Raw genomic sequence first — 20,469 nt, forward strand, 5'->3', positions numbered from 1 at the left:
ACAATCCCATCTCGGGCGCTGTTCTCGCCGGGCACGATGTACTGGTACCTAGTTGGTGGTACAGATGACTCGTCTTAGCCTACCACATAAGTTGGACGCAACCGAACAAGACCAATTGAACATGGTACTGGCGCTGACCATCGCCGTGCGGGATATCAAAACTCTTCGAGGACGTCGTCACGTACTCAATCTCCGACGAAAGGAAGGAATCGCAAGACTTTCACGGCGCATGGTAATCTATTAGATTTGATTTTTGAGATGGACAAAAACCGAGCTCGATCCGAGCATCTACATGATTTTCTAGGTTTATGGAAATCCAATGAACTATTAAATCTCCTCTTTGCTATAGTAACAAGCGTTTCTAACTCCCCCTTATCCCTGCTGCATGAAAATCGTCGACCATCCCGCTCCGTGATTATTGTTGTATAGTGCGCCAAACTATTGCTAACATGCATTCAATCACCCAACGCACCGCCCACTGATTCGACAGTCTACTCCCAAGTGCGCTGCACCACGACAAGTCGAGTTAAGGGCGTGGGAGCTGACATGCATGCGACCCGGCCGAGGATCCCGGCACGGGATGGATGGACAGGTACATACGTTTGATACCCACTGCAAATGCGACATTGTGCATGGGTGGTGCATGCTACCCTTTTGGCTGCGGAGTGACCTATTGTAATCAGATTGTGAAGTGCTGTGTTTTTTCCCGGCGGCTGGGTTACAACATTACACCCCAACGCTAGGTGACGGTAAATCGGGCGTCAAAAATGGCTACCTTCGACGCCATCTTCGGCGTCCGATTTACCGGAATCTTAGTCATCCATAAGTCATGTGACATGGTTGAACTATGTGCTCTCTGAACGCTCAGAGCTGCTCATTGATCTGCTCAGCCTTCGCTCAGAGTGCTCAGAGCAGACGATCAGAGGTGACGTGTGTTTTTTTAATCTCTAATCCGCTTGTAACCGCTCAACACAAATATAGAACCGTCTTTTTTTTACTGCTGGTCCTTCCAGAGTCATTTTCTTTAGTACTCAAGGGTCTCTCCCCCTCGGTCAACTATAGACTTTGCGCAGAATAACTCGCCTGCAAAGGCCATTACCGAATTACTTTCCCAGAATCTTTCTGGGTGGCTGTCATTACCTTGATCCATCCTTTCTAATTCCGTTTCCTTAATCCGTCCTTTTTTTTTCTGGTTTTCTGCACCTAACTGCTTCTCAAGCTATGACTGTCTTACATCATTACGCTTCTATAAAGAAGAAGAAGAAGTAGACGCCTAGCCCGGAGTATTTCCACCAGCGCCGTCAGCAATTAGAGAAAGGCATTATTTAGAAACGGCATGCTATATCGACTAAAAATAACATCGACTACATTAAGAAAAAATGGACTAGGTAAATAATTATCGCACCTTTTTTTTACCTTATATTAACAAAAGCTAGGCATTGCGTCTATCTAGGAGAAGACCCTTTTGAAGTTGCTTGAAGTAGCAAGGAAGGAGGACGTCATGATATTTCTGGAATGGATATTAGATAACTCTAGAATAAAAAAGTTTAGTAGCTTGTACGAAAATTAGAGGATATAGTATTAGCTCTATTGCAAAGCTATGGGGCGTAGCCTTTATGCGAAGAGCTACTAGGATATTAATGATATGGGTTACCCTTGCTGCCTTACGTCTTAGGAATTCTAACGAAAATAGGGAAGTATATAAAAGAAAACCTAGTCCTACGTTATGAACTCGATATTTCTATTAGAGAAAAACCCGTCATGAACGTCGATGATCTATATATTATGCTCTACTATCACTAGACAAAAGATATAACACCTTACCCTAATGGCTAGCAAATTATCTAGCTAGCCTTTCTTTTGCTAGTGTCGGCTTATACTAGAAGCCGACTAGGGGCGCTCGTTTACGTCGATAAGAATGAGCGAACTAATATCTAGCACTTTTTTAGTAATGCTAACGATAGTGAGGAAACTCATAACGAAGAGGATTAGGATCTTAAGGCCTAGATCTCAAAACTCTATGCTATGGCTAGATCAGCTTGATTTTGCTACTAAATCCTAATGGCGTCTGTGATCATCTTATGATAGAAATTGATTTGAAACATACAAAGGGTCATTATAGTAGACTAAAAAGGTAGTAATCTAATAGCCTAGTTTGTACTTAACTAGACTAACTATACCCTAAGAAAAATATTTTTGATGTTAGAAGTGAAGCAGCCTATCTTCGACGTCGTTATCTTGTGCTTACAATAGCAATACTTAACGACGTATTTAAGAGTGATGTTAGTTCTCTCGAAGAAATTTTTAGAACCCGTGTGACCCCCCATGTCGCTCCCTGAAACTAGACTTTAAGCCAGAGAAACTCAACGTCCCTATCTATCGTCAACCTATTTTGACCTCTACTAGGATTAATACTCACAACATGAAGCCTCTTAAGTACTATATCTATCTTTATTTTCTTGAGCGCCTAAGCTTAGCCGTCGGTATGATTCGGGCTATGAAGCCTTACGACCTTCGGCGTGGTACTAGCGAAGCGGTCGATAGTAAGTTCTAGTTTCCTGCATATAGGCCGTTTTTCAGAGCTAAAGTAAAATCTCTATTTAGAAACTACATCTCTACCCTTACTCTAGCAAGTGATAGGCCATGTATATGCTAGCACCTTTCAGAAATATATGAACCAACGTGTCTAGACTGATGTTCAAGCCGCATTTCTTAGACTACGTTCGGAAGATACATTGATAAACATCCTTAGCTACTAAAGTCGCTATATTGACCCTCGAGCCCTATCTACGTACGATGATCTATCTAAGGATATGAGAACTTCACTATTAAAACACCTTTAGATAGTCCGCCTATAGCAAATGCGTGATTCCCTTGCTGTGGACGCTAAGGAGCTATACGGATCCATAAAGAATGCGGCTAGTACGAAAATTAGTGAGCTTAAGGCAGAAGCTGTATTGAGAGCTACCAAACGGCAACTAAAGAAGACAACATTTGATGGTACTCGAAATGAATTTTTCGCTACTATTGACACCGTGGAAATCAACAAACAACTTGATCCTTTATTTATGGATATAGACTAGAAATCCTACGAACCGGAAAAGATTGTGCACCGCCTTAAAGAACGTTGTCGGTTAGTAGAGTTAATGCAATTGCCTTCTTAAGGTATTTCTGAGTGAGACGAAATAAGACAACGTATCGCTCTAATCAACGCACTTGGTGACCTTAGTCGAGTCGAAAGAGTACTACGCGAAAGGATTATACTAAAAGCAAATACTAAGTCCGTAGCCGATAACAATCAGAGTTCGTCGCTAGAGGAGCTTTCTCGATTAGAACAAGAATCTTCTCTATCACCCGAGCCGCGCGATCGTCCAATCTCTCTGGCTAATCGATACTATCTCTTCTGCGTCTTTTAGCCCAACTATCAGTACTATTTTGCGGCGACAACGCGGAAAGCAAGAGAACATTTCGAGAAACACCTTCGAGGCTTTAAACGAGATGAGCCTATACCGTGCCCGGATACATTCTATAGACTTGTTCTACATGGACACAAAGCACTGAAAAGCCATGCGCAACGTGTCCCTTCAGTGCGTTATTTCACTGAGGCACAGCGTATCCAGGCGGGCTTCTGAATATTCTCAACATCCAATACTATATCTTTTCTAAAAATCATTTGTTTTGGCGATGGCTCCCATATAAACTTATGAATCTACAATACAGCTTAATACATTTTTAGAGAATTCCAATTCATCACGGGCTAAATTATTGTCTGGAAGTTTCTTGGAACATTTCGAGCGTGGCGAGGCCTACCCAAGAACTCCGAAAACTACTGTTTCTGTAGACGGTTTTAGCCCCTCACAGCAGAAGTCTATGGCGCCCACTCATGACATTTGCCTTGTCCCAGTTCACCAGATACCGCCTGGCAGTGGCTTTCCTCATTATGTTCTCAGCATGTTCGAAAATGGCAAGGGTTGTGACAATTCCATTGTCAATTTTACAATATCGTTGCATAACAGTACATTTAAGCACCGCCACCTCATAGAAAAGAGAAGGATACAGTGGCGTTGCTAAAGTCTGCGTCCCTCCAAAGTACCGCGCTAACATTCTGCGGGCAATTAGCGTCCGCACCACTCAAAAACTACTATTGATGGGCGGTATGTCCCTTTATAAGGAGGCGGTAAGGAAATATACTTTGGAGGACGCAGACTTTAGCAACACCACTGTGAAGACCTGAAGGAACAAGCCGGATCACGAGATCGTGTTTGTCGCTCTTTGTTGCTCTCCTGTATTTAGTCTGCCTGTTTCCCTTTCCCCTTCTGTTCTTCTTCTTCTTCTCTCTAGTTTGAAGATTCGCGTAGAATGTCACTTCTTTCTTGTTGAACTTGGACCCTCACAACCACTGTACTCTCCCGAAGTAATGTAATGTTTTGGTTTTGTTCCGTACTGTACCTGTACAGCAAAACTTCTGGGTAATAATGATAGGCTGCCGTGGCCACGTCGTACAGTCCGTGTTCAAATGTCGACATTCAAGGTCTACGTTTGGTGTATTCTTGGGGTGAAGATTTTTCATCGATAACTACTCGTGCATACATACATCTAGCTGGTGCCCGAAAGCCCTAAACTTGGCGCTCAGTAATTTGCACTCGGTAAAACTACAAGACATTGTCTCCAATAACTTGTTTATTCCAGTTAATGGACAGCCTTGGCGTTTGAATTTCGCGATGGAAAAGACATTGACCTAAGCTTATGGCCCAATCTGCGGGGTAAACACCTAGGCATGCTTGACCCATGTTCAAATTGAGAAGCAAAGAAAAACCATGGAATTTTTCATTTTACATCCGAAATAAGAGGTCAATACGTTCAGGAGTACTCGCCCCCAAGTCGGCCATACACTGCAAGCTTGAAGGTTAGTAGTGTGAATGACAATGCTCATCAACATGTATGATAGTTTCGTCGGGAATGTTGAATAAGACTATCTGCACTTCGTAACCACCATTCAGGCTACCATGCTCCTTCTCTATCGATCCACCTTCTGTGAAGAAAGAAAATGAGGTAGTTTACCCAATCGTGACATCTACGATGGCTTTAGAATAACTAAGGATGGTGAAATGAGATCCTGCAGCGAATTCAAGTAAAGGGGGGAAAACCGCGCGAAGATATTGTTCATGCAATGTAATCAAGGAGCATAATTCTTTCGGTACGTTAGGCATTATTGCTCTTCTCTCGTCCGCACCAGGTTGGTCATCCCGTTTAACCACCATCAATTTACTATGGCAAGTTGTCTTCATAGCTACTAGGAATAATTCATCGTTCATCATTGTGAACTATGAAAGGTCTGTCATCATTGCGTTGTGACAGCGATTAAAGTGAGGCTGGTTAATTAAGGAGGGTATAATGATAAAATTGAACTGACATTTTGCCTATATTTAAGCGATGCTGGTTTAGGGTGATCAATAGTGAGTAAAAACCCCTTTGGTCACGTTGCACGAACAAAAACCCTCACATTTTTTCCTCACTTCTTTACTTGGAGCATCACAATATAGGCGAAATAGCTAATAAAGACTGGTACTTGACATGGCCAGTGCGTAAGGCGCCCCAAAGTAATCTTGCATATCGCTGCCAACGTAAGCCGCCCATCAGACAAATACGTTCCCATGATTCAGGGTCCTCGGGCTGAGGAATGTAATCAATGTGATATGGGCTTTGGGTCATCTCCACATGCAATCAAAGACCCTACAGTATAACGCCCCATGTCAGCTTCAGTGGAGAATGACGGACACTAGTAACGAACGGAACAATCGCAAGGAAGAGGAACCACGGAAACAAGCATAATCTCCTACCAAGGTTAGCTACTAGTACTAGCGCAGCCTTCTATTGTAGGTAAAACGAGCGAATAAAGGAGCGTGGACGAAGGCTGCTTGCGATGAGTAGGAACAGAAGAAGGTGGATTGTGCTAGACCCTCAGAACTACCACTCTGTTTGGACTCTTGGCAATCAACATTCTACGCGATTCCATGGAGCGATACGGTATTATAACAATGACTTCATCGATCACTGTTACGCAAATACGATACATTTCAGCAGGGATCATTGAGAGAGAAACTAGAATTAGACTAGCGCGTTTCAGGTTAGGGTTCAGGAGCTAATTCGTGTGAGGATGTTGGTATATCTGATTTCGAATATCACTGTAAAATCCTCTAGGATGCTCAATGCCTAGCCCCTGGCCCCCAAAAACTCCAGTATTGGAACCCAGCAGATTTACCCCCAATAAACCCGTTTTATAACCCGCAAATCGTGTTTGTGTACATAAATTGTCCTAAATAGGAAATTTTTGGCTTATCTATACCCCTTTGTGCAAAAAAAGGGTTATATATTTGACCCAATGCGGGCTTCGGGTCGAGGGTACCAGGCCGTTGGCGAGGCCTACCTAGTTGCAGAGGGCAGTCAGTAGCTTTAATTAGTTCCGCGGCATAGCAACCTTGTTACCCGAAACGGCAATCGAGGAGTAGCTCCAATCATCACGTCGATCACAGCGGCGCAGCCTTAAGGCCGAGGGGGCCGTGGGGCCGTGGGGCCGTGATGCCACTTTGCATTCTCAGCAATGGGTGAGCTAGCATTTTACTCTACTACTTAACGGCCATGACGTCCCGTATGGATTTCTTTTTCATCTTGTCAGGCTTATACAGGGCATGAGACTTGGGTGCCGAACCATTGTTTACCTCTTCATTATTTTCCTGGTTCCTTCACTAGGATCTTTCGTTTTAGAGAGATAAGTCTTCACAAAATGCCGTCTCGTTCACACTTTGAAAAGCTGGGAGCTCTGCTTTCCGTCATTGGCAGCGCCTGGGCAAAGACCGTCACTACCACAAATGGAACCATTGAGGGCGGCAAGTGCGACGGTTACGATGTAAACTCTTTCCTAGCAATTCCATATGCTCAGCCTCCTGTGGGAGACCTTCGCTTTGCCGCACCAGAACCATATAACACGACATACGATGGGGTATTGAAGGCCACGTCTAAGGCCCTCAACTGCCCTCAGTTTACCACCGGCGGAGAACTTGTGGAAGGGGCCTTCTCTGAAGACTGGTATGCTGATTTGATTCCCGAAACATTCTGCCCCGTATATGCTGACCCAGAGCTCTGATAGCCTGTACTTGGACATCTGGGTCCCAGCGAGCGCAACCAAGACCTCGAAACTACCAGTCAAAGTTTGGTTGTTCGGTGGCAGTAACAAGGGCGGGAGTATCTCAATGGCTCTCTACGATGGTTGCCCCTCGGCTAGAGATAGCATCGTTGTGTCCCTCAACTATCGCCTCGGCCCCCTTGGATTCCTGGCGTACGAGGATGCTGGCCTTAGAGGCAACTATGGTATTCAAGACCAGCTACTAGCACTAAGCTGGGTTCAGAAGGAGATCGGTGCCTTTGGCGGCGATCCGGACAAGGTTCTGTTATTCGGGCAGTCGGCCGGCGCCTACGACACCTACGTCCTCAGCTCTCTGCCCCAGGCACCCTCTCTTTTCCGCGCCGCGGCCATGGAGTCTAGCGGAGGACATGACTCGCCAAACCTAGCTTGGACAAAGCCATTTTATTCGGAATATATTAGCGGAGTTGGCTGCGACCTGGATGATCCTGACTCCATCACCAAGTGCCTGCGCAGCACATCCATAACGGCTATGAACAAGACGTGGCAGGCCGAAAACAACGCCGGCCCAGACGTCCCTACTGTAGGCACATTATATCATGGCAATGGCATCGGTAGCGCTTGGCTTGCCGTGGTTGACGGCAAGGTCGTCCCCGAGAACCCAGGCAAGGTTGGTTCTCGCGTTCCAGCCATCTTTGGCAACACGGCCAACGACGGCAGCATCGACGTTCTTACGCAATATGGCACCGGCATTGTGAATATTACCGAGGCCGATTACGATGAGTTTTTGTCCTATAGCTTTGGATCGCTTGCATCCACCGTCAAAAAAACGTACCCTTGGAGTGCCTTTAAGGACTCGCCTTATCCTGGTTACACGGCTATGACAACTATCAGCACTGACTACTCCGAGATATGCCCCAATTATCGTGCCCTAAAGCTTGCTGCCAAGAACGGTATCGATGCCTGGGCCTACAACTTCAACCACACCGACACCTGCGCGTGGGGATTCGATGTGCCGCAGTCAGATGAGATTCTCGCCATTCTCGGTCCGACGCACACGAGCGAGATCCCTTTTGTCTTCGGACAGACCAAGGGACTACCAAGACCTGATGGAAACTGCAGCTTCACCAAGGCTGAGGTCGCCCTCAGCGACTTCATGGTCGAGGCATGGACAAGCATGGCGGCTAATGGACAGCCAGCCAACAGCAGCCAGTGGCCAGCTTGGACGCCCAGTGAAAGCGAGGGCATCACAATCAACGATGTGGTAGATGTCGGACCGCTGGACTATAAGAAGTGTGAGTTTTGGGACCAAATCCTCGAGGCCGCGCTTGCACTGGATGCGAATGGCACCACCACAAATGTATCTACAAGTGCGAGCTCTACGACATCTCCAACTTCTTCACCAACGTCGGGCAGTAACAGCTTCTGGGCTCCTGGGGGAACTATTGCCTGCTTGTCTCTCCTTCTTGTGACCTTTTTGGTCAATTGAGAATCTGTACCTATCCCATGGGGGTCGCTGGTATTCAGCGAATACCAGTCATTTTGTATGGTGAGGGTTGTTGGGCTTCCGGCAAATACCAGCCATTTTTGAACCCAAATCCCAGCCAGCTCCCACTCCGTTTGGACTGTTTGCAATCAAGATTCTACGGAATTCCATGCAGCGATACGGTATTATAACAATGACTTAAATCAATCACTGTTAGGCAATACGATACATTTCAGCAGGGATTCTGAGGGAAACTAAAATTAGACTAGCGCGTTTCGGATTAGGGTTCGGGAATCATTCCGTGTGAGGCTCATATTGGTATATCTGATTTCGAATATCGCTGTAGGAGGAACAGCAATGGGAAACGTCCGAGAAAGGAAGCCACCTTCGCAGAATCGACAACACGCTGCCCTCTACCTACACAAGACGGTTATATGGCTCCCTGCCAAGGAACCGAGCCTACCTGCTGACACAACTGCGAACGGGACATTCGTGGCTATCAACATATCGCAAGCTCCGAGGTCACGCCGAAGACGACAAGTGTGTATGCGGTGCACGAGAAACCGTGGCCCACGTGCTCGTAGACTGCCCGCGGCTGAGAACCTTGCGGCAGGAACTACGGAGGAAGGTTGGCGATGCGTTCAACAGCGTGTCGAGCCTTCTGGGAGGTTGTGGTGAAGGTAAGGAAGGTAAGCAAAACACTGCCACGCGGGCCGGCACAGTGGGGGCTGTACTGGACTTTGCGGAGGCATCACAACGGTTTCAAAGTCGTGCGCCATGAGGGCAGCCTAACACCTACAACGGCAACAGGCCACGGCAGGCCTTGACGAGGCTCTAAGTTCGTTTTCAGGTAGTGGTACGCTCTACATGTACATAGAAGGATATATATAGTTGCGGTAGCCTGCATATCGCTCAGCGATGGGTCGGGGTAAATGATTTCACACACACACACACACTCTCTCTCTCTCTCTCTCTCTCTCTCTCTCTCTCTCTCTCTGTACAGTCAAATGTAATTCAAACTGGGATTTTGGACTGAGTTTGAGTTAGCATGATCGTGAAGCCTTTTTTCATTAACGATCTTATTTTCTCTAATATTCGAAGGACCTCTCAGCTACAATCCTGCTTCTTTTGTCCTGTTTTCTTCCTTCGTTTCTCTCTTTCCTCTGTATCGGGTCCCTTATGCATATTCGCATTCTAGATTTGGCCCTGATTATATACAGTCAAGTGGTTCTGTGCGCAACACGCAAGCGACACACAGGCATACATACATACACCAAGCCACCAGCGTAACAGATGACAGTATAGGTGGTAGGTATCGGCTAGGCGATTGATCAGGGGATTACGATTCATCCCAAATCACTCAGTTTTAGCCTTTTAATCAACTTGGTTTGTTTAGCCAGCCAGCAAGTGGTTCTGCAATCGAGCACTTAGGCCAGGGGCAAATAGGCATCTTGACAAATTATCCCCATACTGAGGTGATACCAAGTCGACGACCCGATGGTGTAGCGCGCCTCACCGAGCTCGCTACGAGCCAGCGAATACGAGAGAGCGCACGCATAAATTCGGTCAGGTGATATCTCAGCTCTTGACTGCTAGCTACTATATTCAGTTAAGGCCCCCTGCTGCCTTTAGGCCTCTAGGACCTTTGGACCTCTCACACTTGTGAGGGTCCTTCGAAATGCTAATGTATAGTTTCGCCGGTCAGCAATCGCTTCTATTATTACCTATTTTCCTTTTCACGCCCCTTGTACTTTAAGTGCTCGAACTCCCTCCCCAACAGAAGCTCAATCAATTACTACTTGGCAAATCCAAAATCTATTTTACAAGTGCAAACGTGAATTCCACAGTGTTGTCTTTGCTACTCGAGTTCTTCGTCGATAATCTACAGAGCAAAATGCGTTTTCTCGGACTTGTCATTGCTTCGCTTCTCCTCGGCGTCAACGCCACTCCCTTGTATGGTTACAAGTATATTATGTTTAGAATTTATCGCTAACGATACTCATTAGGGCTTCGGATGTCACGAAACGCCAAGTTCCTCTTTCCGCGATTACCACTTTCACGGGGATCTGTGACGGTTCAGGGAGTACTTACACGCAAGCACCGCAGCCAGATGGGCTATGTTTTTCAACTACTGAACCATTCCTTTCTGTTGCACTTGAAGGAGAGTGGCTGGGATGGAAGATCTTTAGTGACAGCGGATGCAATGATCTAGCAACGATTATTGAAGTAAGTGGATCGAATATGGCAAATTGTTTTCTCATTGAGGGTAACGGAGGGGGCTCCTGGAGCTGGGCGGCTTAAAGGGATGTCGATCGACAGCTTATATACGGATCTGCTTTGTTTTGATGGCGTGGACTACAATGTCAGCTGGGACCAGACGCTTTTCTCTATGAATCGGTGGCAATAAGATCTCATAAGAAACATCTCAATATTCAATTGGATCACACCAGATACACCATAAACATCCATTTCCAGTAATGAGTGTAACAGACCGAGCAAATAATATGTAAAGGGAAAAAAAAGACGAAAACCGAAGATGCTCATCCATTGTACACCATAAATTGACAGAATAGAAGTCAAACTCAAGATTCGGTGAGAAATGTTTCCAGAGTATATCCCCACCTAGATATATCAAACTATGTCGAGTCTATCGGCGCGGGCTGCGACTCGGATGCAGGCTTCTGTTCCTCTCCGGTCTCCACAACCTCCTTGACATCTGCTTCAGCAGCAGTAGTTGCTACTTCCTCACCTTTGTCGTCTTCAGTGGACGTCTCTCCTTTGACAGCGGGTGCCGGCTTAGCAACGGCAGCCGAATCTGCGGGCGCAGACTCGTCTGGGCTAGACTAAGGCTCACCCTCGTCTATCGCTGCAACTGGCGCTACTGATGGTGGCGGCGGCTAGACCGGAGCGGGAACTTCTGCCGGTTCTTGTTGCTGCTCAGCTTCTGTCGGCACATCGTTCATGTCCACGTCCTCTTTGACAACTAGCGTTTCATCGGTTATAGCGGCGTTGTCGAGACTGCTCTCAAGGGTGTCTAGAAGAGCTGCTCATTTGCTCTTAGAGCCATCTTTAGAAGGTTGTTCTTGTGGTGCGTCGGGCTGGGGCAGAGGCGGGGTAGGGATCCCTTCAAGTTCTTGGTCCCTTAAAGCTTGCTCTGGCGATATCTTAGCCGCTTAAGTTGGCATGGGTTCCTCGATAGCTAGTGCCTCTGTCAAAGGTTCCGCAGGCGTTTCTTCGACGGGCCTCTCGGGGCTTGCTAATGGTGCATTCTCAGATACCTTTGGCGCAAGATCAGGCGCTCCTTCGGTGGCAGCTTCAGTGGTCCCATCGGCCTCCAGGGCAATGGATTGTGGTGCTACTTCATCGCCATCTCCAGAAACTACCTGCTCAGCGGGCTCTGCTATGGCTGTAGACGGCTCCGGAGTGGGGGTAGGCTTGTTGGAAATCACAGGCTCAGTCTCATCAGCCACAGGAGCAGCAGAATCCAAAGCCTTCGCTTCTTCTGTAGGAGCTGTGGAAGCTTCGATATTGGGCTGTGGTGTCTCTTCGACGGCTTGCGAGACCCCAGTCTCTTCTGGTTGCTGTTCAGATGGTCCCGGCGCAGGGGGCTGTGCTGTCGGAGTTGTATCCACTATATCGATGTCTGACGTTGCTGGAGGCTGCTCGGTGCCAGTTTCAGTAGCAGTCTGATCCGCAGACTTGGGGCCAGGCGGTGGCTGAGGGTCTATTTGGCAACGTTAAGTAACCAGTCAGATAATTGCTAGCATCTGCGCCCCTTTGATAGACTTGGCACTTTTGCTATTCGTTGCCCCCTTCGGATTCCAACAAAAACATGCATGGCAACCCCTTGACTTTCCTCGATGGAACAACTTCGGAGGCTGTTTGTTCAGGATGGTCTACAGCAGATGGAGTTGCCCTTGAAACCTGATATCGAAGATAGATACATCTTTTGCAAGACAGACATAATTGTCGAATATGAAAATGACTGTATTAGCTAGTCAAGAGCCTATAGTGCTTTTTGGTCTAGCGGTATAGCATTTTTGACAATAGTCGATAGAGAGGCCGTCCTGAGTGGGAAGCGCCTAAGACTCAAGGCGCCATGTCTGCACGATTGAGAGGTCAAGCAGTGTTACTGCTGAAGAAGGAGCCATTAAGATGATCTGAGATTGTTAAATGAAGGCAAAAAAACGGCTCAGGGCTGACTCGAAGTATCGATCTCATATATAGTGCAGCCGGGCTGGCGCTCGGCGGCCACGTGATATGTTTTGGCCTTACAGATAGGGAATCGGGTTGGAGGACGAAACTACTGTATCCTAGATTCTACCATCATACACATGCTCGGTACACAGGAGAGAATATACAAACGTTCGATTGCTTCATCATTCTACTCAGTCGAAGCACTCCGTGTTGACCGAATTCTGCCCTGGTTCTCCTGTCGGTCTGTCAGTTCTGACCTGACATGCCATTGTGCGCCCTACTTCCCGCTCCAATATGTTTCCGTAAGAAACATACAGATTTCACTATTACGAATAAAACAATAGTGCTCAGGGGACGGTGGCTGTGCGATTAGTTTAGTGGCTGTGTAGAGCAGATTCGCCAGGCTAAGCAAATAAAAGATACATACGTGACAAACTGATACGATTTCAATACAAAATGAATACACATGAGCTGGTTTTCCCTCAAACCAGGCGCCCTTTCTTTGTCCTTCGTCTGCATCCCTCAAAATAATCAAAAAAATGAAATGGCCATCGTGACGGCGAAATTGTCAAAATTTTGGCTATATGGAGCTGAAGAGGAAGCAACTCCGATTAGCCTGGCCATCTTCGACAATTTTCAGGCTCCGTTTCGTATTCCAGTCACGATTCCTTCAGCTCGATCAATCGTAGCCAGGGCACCATGATAATTATCAGCACATACTTAGTGGGGTTTTTAGATAATTGATCACTATAGGTCTTCTTTTGCCTATTACTTTCTCTCGCAATCCGAAAAGCTCAATCTAAGGCGCTTGTTTTGCTAGAGCAACCAATATAAGAGTTTTTAGGAGCTTTTCTAATCTCTATTAACTAGGGTCTATACATATGTGTACTCGCAAAGTCGCATTAACACAGCTAAAGTTACCAACACTTGCGATAATGGAAGCCTCTCCTATTATAGCTCTTTCTAAAACCACACCGCCCCAAAAAGACACTATAGAATCAACTCGTACTAGAAGACTCCATCAGAAAGCGTAGAAAAGGAGGGAGACACTTTTAAAAAAAGCTTTTGAGTACTACACGGAATGTGATGCCGACATAAACCTAGTCGTCCGAATGAGAAAAACCGGCTAAATATTCACATTAGCGTCTCACTCGCAAGGGTGGCCTTTATCTAAGGAATAATTAGTGAGCTACCTTCTCTTCTCATTAGTTATTTTGAATTGCACTAGTATCTAATAGAAAAAGGAGTCGAATCATCCTCTACTAGTTCGAAAGACAATGGACGAGCTTACGAGCAAATATAAGGGGGGAAACGCTCTCAAAAAGAATTAATCGAATAAAACTATCGAACATAGTTTAGAAGGGAGTAATAATGGTTCTATAGAAAGCCTTTCATAGCACAAAGATATAGCGGTAGACTTTTCTCCTCTAGAAACCTAGATAAGATGAATTTCATATATTTTAAGACGGTCGAAGCCGTGGATTAATGCGTTCTAATTCCGAAGTAGATGACTTATGGGAACGCTTAATAGAATATAGAGATTCTCGACCCCGTTCTATATTGACTTCTACGCTTAGGACGTGATAGACTTAGTTTAGTCTAGGACTTCTTTAAGTGCTTAGTCCACGTTTAACTATCCGTCTATAGTAAACTAGATGATTCTCTTTGCTAGAAGAGGATTAGGACCGTCTAGAACACTTCGAATAATATTAGAATTTAACTACCCCTAGAGTCCTTCTAGGAAAAAAACTACAAATACGACCCTACGATAGCTTTTGAATATCTCTTAATTTAAATAGACGGCTTTTATCTTCGTTAGTCTACTTAGTATATATGGCGGTTAGCTACAACAGTACTGTAGGGATCTATACATAGGGGTTATTCTAGACGGGGATGTATCTTGATGTACCCTTTTGTTGTTGCGAGCACATAAGTACCAGATACCCTACGCGATAACCAATTGATCCCAATCGCAAGTATGGAAATGCTGTAGGATGTACAAGAGCAACTGAACTCAATAAATCGTAAATTTCATTTTGTACTCAAGTACCAACGTTATCTAAACAAGCGCCATCCCATACACAGACTCCACGGCGCAGCTGCGCCGACTTCAAACAGAATCCACCGACCACACAGACAGATAGTCAGACTCACAATCGTACACCAATCAAGGAGGGCAAAAGAACGCTTCAGATGCGGACATGGCGGAAAGCAGACAGAAAAAAAACCAAGAGAGAAGCCTCCCAAGCCAGACCTAGCTAGTAAGTAGTAGCTAAGCCAGATGAGACAGAGTGAGGCCGTTATGCGCTCACTTTGCGACGGCTAAGGCTTCCCGGTGCATCACTAAAACTACGGCTTATCGAGCGCTCCGAGATGTTATCCAAGTCCCCAGCCGTGGCATTGACGACCCGGAGTTTCTCGCGGGGCACAGTGAACGTAACCTGGACGCGGCGGCCCTCTGCAGCACCCTCAATGTCCCAGTCATTGTCGTCGTCGATATCGTAATCTCCGTCATCGTCATCACCCAGATAACCTGGTGCACCGAAAAACAGGTCATCGCGCGTCGACCGGGGGTGGAGAAGACGTTGTCCGAGACATTTTTGTTTGCTCCCCAGTCCTTGGCGCCCTGTTTGCGTCGGAAGAGCTCTGCCGATGCACTCACTGCTCTCCGGGGGGTGCTGGAGTTGGGGTCTTGGACGTCGGCGCCTGCTCCGATGACGGTGCTGCGGCGGTCGATGCCCGAGGCGAGCGGTGCGAAACTGGCTTCTTTGAAGCTGTTTGTCCCGCGGCGGGTGAGCGTCAAGGCTCGGCGCATGGTTTGCATCATCCAGTCGGATGCTCTGGGTTTAGATTCGCGTGGGAGTTTGGAGGGTGAGGACTGGAGGGATCGAGATGCGTCGTCGAAGAGGAGAGAGTCGTTTTCAGCTTGGCGCTGGGTGATAGTCGTCTGAGCTGTGGAATAGGAGTCTCCCGACAAGGACTTCTCAGATGGGGCTGGTAGCCCATCTGGATCGCTGTGCGTGGTTTCCCTGCTGGCTGTGGATGCCACAGCGAGGTGCTCGAACGAGTGGCCGCCGCTGCTTGCCCAGCTGAGCGGTCGTTCTGCAATCATAGCCTGTACCTGGGCAATATGACCGGCGGGCCTGAAGGATACGAAAGAAGCGGCCGATGACTCGGACAGGTTTGTGGATGTTCGATCACTCTTGGCGGGAGAAATGCGGCCGTCGAGGTCAACAGACCCAGCATCCCTTCGCCGGCTGTAGAATGGACCTAGGCCCATCCCAAAGAGAGTGCTTCGGGGCGATGCAAAGGGATCTTCGATAAGTGAATCTCCCTGTTCGCCAAGCTCGTGCCCTTCTCCGAAGGGTATTGTGGCCATTAGACGCTCCCGGAAGATTGCTTCATCCTCTTCACGCTCGTCAATTGGATGGATCTCGCTTGTTGGATCGCTACGTCGATACTGTGTCGTCCCAGAGAACCTGTACGGTCTGACATTCATGGGTGGTTGATTGCCATACTTCGATGGACTCCCAGCATCCATGAGTAGTCCTGTTCTTTCTGGTGAACTTCCACCAGGATCCCTCCAGTTTTGCCGGCCGCCGTAGCCACGATTCCCTGTCCAGGGATAGGCATTAGCAGAATCCTGCCTCTCACCCATCTGGGAGCTTCGGACGCTGCTCGCCTGGAACGGTTCATCTCTGCCCCAGAAATGGGCGCGTTCAGCTCCCAGGGCCAAGTCACGGAGTTGAGAGTCGCGCTTTCCCCGGACAATTCGTTTCCTCCACAGAATCCACCCAAAGAAAAGCAGGATAATTAAAACGGGAATTCCAAGCCCTAATCCGACACCCAGGCCTGCTTTCTGCGCGTTTGACAGACCGCTGCCACCACTTGGTGTCGAGGCTGCCTTAAAATGAGCTTCAGGGTTTGTGTAGGAAGTGACCCAACTGTCCGATGTCACATTGTAGAGATAGACCTGCGAGTTTTTTTGTGCAGTGGAAGCGGCGCGTTTTGATGATTGTTTTGGGATACTGTACCCTCCAGCAATCATCATCACATCACCCGGAAGCATCGCTGCTGCATGTCCGAAGATTCCAGTGCCCTCAGGAAGGCCCAGTCCATTGGATGAGGGAACTATCCAGCTCCAGTCTGTGCCACTGTAGTTTTCTCCAAGCACCAGAACTGCGAATTGCGGCTCAGCGGGGACACTGGTATCCCCTACCCAGCCTCCGAGTACAAACACCTTGCGGCCATCTTGCGAGAGCAGTGCGGTATGACCCGATCGAGGCTCCACCGTGGCCTGCCCACGAATAGCCAACTCTGTCCTTGACGTAGGAGGTTTATTCACCGAGACAAAGCTCCAACTTTCTTGCGGTAGAGAAAACACGGCGAGTTCAGACATGTTCAGAAAAGCGTTTTGGGTATGTCCACCGATGAGAAGGAAGTCCTGTTGCTTGTCTGTCGAGGCGGTCGAGTAAGTAGCTGATAGTGGGACAATTGCACTGCCTGCCTCCGGGATCGGTGGTGCTCGGGCTCCAGTCGTGGAGGATTGGTAGTCGGTGCTATGAGGCCCAGTGGGATTCAAGACAATTGTCGACTGGGAGTAGGTCGCCGCAGAAATCCAGCTGTCATTTTTGCTGTTCTGGAACGGACACATCCCGCCAAACATAAAAATGCTGGATTCACTTGTATTGGTAGACGAGAAAGTAAACCCGGCCGCCAGGTAGTTTGGTCGAGTTGTGTCCGAGCTCAGAGACAGTCGTTCCCAAGTCCCATTGCCATTCGAAGTGCGTTTGTACGGGTGGAAGCGCCATAGATCTGGATTTGGAGAGGACAGATGGCAGTCCCCTGAGTAGACTGTGATGGCGCCTTGATCGCTGATGACAGGGACGAACGTGGAGGTCTCGTCATTGCTCTGGAACGGTGTTCGGTCCAGCAAGGTGTTATATGACGGACTGCCAGCATCGACGCTACTGGAAAGATTTAGGGAGAGGAATTCGGTTGCGCCTGTGCCGGAACTGCTAGGCTGGAGGAGATAAGCGAGGGAGTTATTGTGTTGTGGGGAGAGGAAGAGCGAGGAGGGTGCGTAGGGAACGGCCGCGGAAACGGGCTGTATGAGCGACAGTAGAAGCAAACGAAGCTTCTTTGGATGACGGTGGTGATCCATGCCGGAGAGAATGGAATTGTGAGACACGTTCAAACGGGAATGAAGGGACGCATTCCAGGATTGAGCAGCATGGTGGGGGTGCCACGAGCTTGGCCGAGAGAGCCGTCTGCGAGGAATGAGAGAAAGATGCCCGTTCGGTGGCAAGTTCGCAGATAAACAACACGATCGGGGGGCTGAAGGGCTAGAGTGCGATCGAGGAAACCCAATCACGGACGGTGTCGATTCATAGATTGCCGAGCGGGGATCAACACAGGTTGCCCGGGGCAACCCACAGTATACATCTTATATGGAACACTCTTCCATATTAATGAATATAGTGTCAAAGATCTAGCGTGTTTTATGGGGTGAATGTGCCTTGTTTGTATAGCTGTGGTTACCTAAATGAGTATGAGCTAGGTCCTGCACCTCCTCCAATAGCAGAGAGGGCTACGGGGCCGTCACGATGGGGCGTATGTTGGATGAGTTGCGGAGCCTTATCTATGATAAGATAGTGCAGGCTTATCAGTTCATGGCGAGCAGCGGCGAGTTACAGCTCCTTTGACCCTCTTATTCCGGGTCAAAATTGACATTTTCTCCGTTGGGGGGGGATCATTTCTGCACGTGAGCCCAGCTTCACTATGGAAATCGGGCTGGTGATGTCTCTCGGTCAAGTGACATTTCCATTTTGGGCGTAATCTATAGACGTGTGGTGGGACTTCTGTCTTGGTCTTGGGGACATATTGCTTGCATTTTTTGGCTCAGTATTGTACGACGGCGCGTTGGGCATGTAAACAATCTTCTTGCCATGGAAAATATCTGGATGGGGTTGTGAATCCAGTTTAGAGGGGTGTCGTTGCGGCTGCTCTTCATATTCGGGCTCTCTATACACGGCGGATTATCGTACACATCGATCTTTATATCAAACCACGCGAGATCGCCAACCTATCCTCCAAGCAACCCACCCAAGAACCGCGCCAGTTCTCGGATAACGCCATCGTCTACATCTTGTGTTCCGCCCAGACCCCGTCGCAGAATCTCCGTCCACTGTGACCGCATAATCTCATGTAGATGCTGTCCATTGAGAGCCTCATGCACGCGAGCAGCCTGATCAGATGCTATGGATGGGTCCGAGGAAACAGATATGTAGCTTCCAATGATAGCGCCGTGCTTGAGGCGCAGAAATACGCGGGTCTATGGATGATGTCAGTATTTAAAAAGCAATACACACATGGAAGGGCAACACTTACGGAAGATGGAAGGGTGGGTGGGAGCGGTGCTCGCTCGCGAGGGTCTTCGTCGATGGGATAGGTTGAGAAGGTGAATTGGGGAGTCTGTGTGTATTTCCACTCCAAGGACTGCAAGAAGTAGGTAAGCGATTGCTCTTCGTAGAAGGGCGAGGAATGAAACTCACCCGTAGCTCAGCAATGCCTTTGCCAATCTCGGGCACCTGCTCGCCCTGTACATCTCCAACCGTGCCGGCGACCCAGCTGTCTCCAGCGTAGATCTCGGGGTCATTGGCATGCGCCCGGCGCGCCCGGAGAACAGCGTCTGGATGGATACCATACTGCCGCGCAAACTCCTCCACCACGCTTTCAATCACGGCGAGGGTGGAGAAGAAAGAGTCGGCGAACGCAGAGGAGACATTCCCTACGGGCGATCGTACACTTTCTACACCTTTGGCTTGGATGTATCCGCGCGCCGGTGATCGCAAGAAGCGGCCGAGATCATGGATATTGGGCGAATCCAGCAGACATGTGCCATGGTGCAAGGCCCGGTGCCGGGTGAGCTTGAATGCCGACCCGGACACCTTGCGGGATGGAGGCTCGCTTGGGTCTTTTGATGCATCGTCGGGGGTCATCACGATATCGTGTCGCTGATTGACGCTGGTATTTGTCGCCCCGACGCGGTGCAGCGCCCGAACCATCATCTCGGCATGCTTGTTGCGCGTGAACGCCGTACGCGGCGAGATGACGCTGTAATTGAGATTCCCCTCGTCGTGGAAAACCGCTCCACCTCCAGACCGCCGCCGGACGTAGAGCGCGCTCTCGCAATCCTCTCTGGCCGTACCATTCTGGCGATCATTGTGCAGCGCGCGCAGATCTGTCTCCAGCCATGGGTTCTGGTTGCGCCCGATCACCACGCATGGCCGGTTGGTGTAGAGGAATAGAATGCTCGAGTCGTCTGGCGCATTTTCAAGGAGGAAATGCTCGATCGAGAGGTTTACGTATGGGTCCGTGGAGACGGATTGGTAGATCTGGTGTCGCGAAGACGGGCGGCCAACGAGCTCAGCGAAGCGGCTGAGAGGGTATGAAGAGTTGCGGCGGGGCCAGCAGAGCCTTGTAGTTTTATCGCATAGTGTGCGGGAGGAAGACCATCCTCGCAGTTGCAGCAGCATTACTGACACAAGGTGCAACAAGACCAAAGAAAGTCAAGGCCGATGGTCGGATGCGCTAGTCCCAGATAGGAAGGGTGGGATGAGTCGAACATGGAACTTTTCTTTCG

The 20,469-nt window shown here is 48.4% G+C and overlaps 5 protein-coding genes across 5 annotated transcripts; 1 reads left to right on the forward strand and 4 right to left on the reverse strand.

The window, feature by feature from the left end:
- Positions 1-6,784: 6,784 nt before the first annotated feature.
- Positions 6,785-8,630, forward strand: N7510_002239 (carboxylesterase/lipase family protein; the record flags this gene model as incomplete). Its single annotated transcript, XM_056974166.1, has 2 exons — positions 6,785-7,086; positions 7,148-8,630. 2 exons carry the CDS (start codon positions 6,785-6,787, stop codon positions 8,628-8,630), a joined length of 1,785 nt encoding a protein of 594 aa, XP_056839283.1.
- Positions 8,631-11,263: 2,633 nt separating this feature from the next.
- On the reverse strand, positions 11,264-11,583 carry N7510_002240 (uncharacterized protein; the record flags this gene model as incomplete). The annotated part of the gene is made up of 2 exons (XM_056974167.1): positions 11,264-11,465; positions 11,531-11,583. The coding sequence occupies 2 exons, from the start codon at positions 11,581-11,583 to the stop codon at positions 11,264-11,266; spliced, it is 255 nt and encodes an 84-aa protein (XP_056839284.1).
- A 217-nt stretch (positions 11,584-11,800) lies between these two features.
- On the reverse strand, positions 11,801-13,343 carry N7510_002241 (uncharacterized protein; the record flags this gene model as incomplete). The annotated part of the gene is made up of 2 exons (XM_056974168.1): positions 11,801-12,351; positions 13,313-13,343. 2 exons carry the CDS (start codon positions 13,341-13,343, stop codon positions 11,801-11,803), a joined length of 582 nt encoding a protein of 193 aa, XP_056839285.1.
- Positions 13,344-15,124: 1,781 nt separating this feature from the next.
- Positions 15,125-17,988, reverse strand: N7510_002242 (uncharacterized protein; the record flags this gene model as incomplete). The annotated part of the gene is made up of 2 exons (XM_056974169.1): positions 15,125-15,330; positions 15,393-17,988. 2 exons carry the CDS (start codon positions 17,986-17,988, stop codon positions 15,125-15,127), a joined length of 2,802 nt encoding a protein of 933 aa, XP_056839286.1.
- A 921-nt stretch (positions 17,989-18,909) lies between these two features.
- On the reverse strand, positions 18,910-20,362 carry N7510_002243 (putative lipoate--protein ligase; the record flags this gene model as incomplete). The annotated part of the gene is made up of 3 exons (XM_056974170.1): positions 18,910-19,158; positions 19,215-19,322; positions 19,379-20,362. The coding sequence occupies 3 exons, from the start codon at positions 20,360-20,362 to the stop codon at positions 18,910-18,912; spliced, it is 1,341 nt and encodes a 446-aa protein (XP_056839287.1).
- Between the last annotated feature and the right edge of the window lie 107 nt (positions 20,363-20,469).

This window comes from Penicillium lagena, assembly GCF_028827675.1.
Source record: "Penicillium lagena strain IBT 129212 chromosome Unknown utg000001l_segment0_segment0, whole genome shotgun sequence".
In the NCBI taxonomy this organism is placed as follows: Eukaryota; Fungi; Ascomycota; class Eurotiomycetes; order Eurotiales; family Aspergillaceae; genus Penicillium; species Penicillium lagena.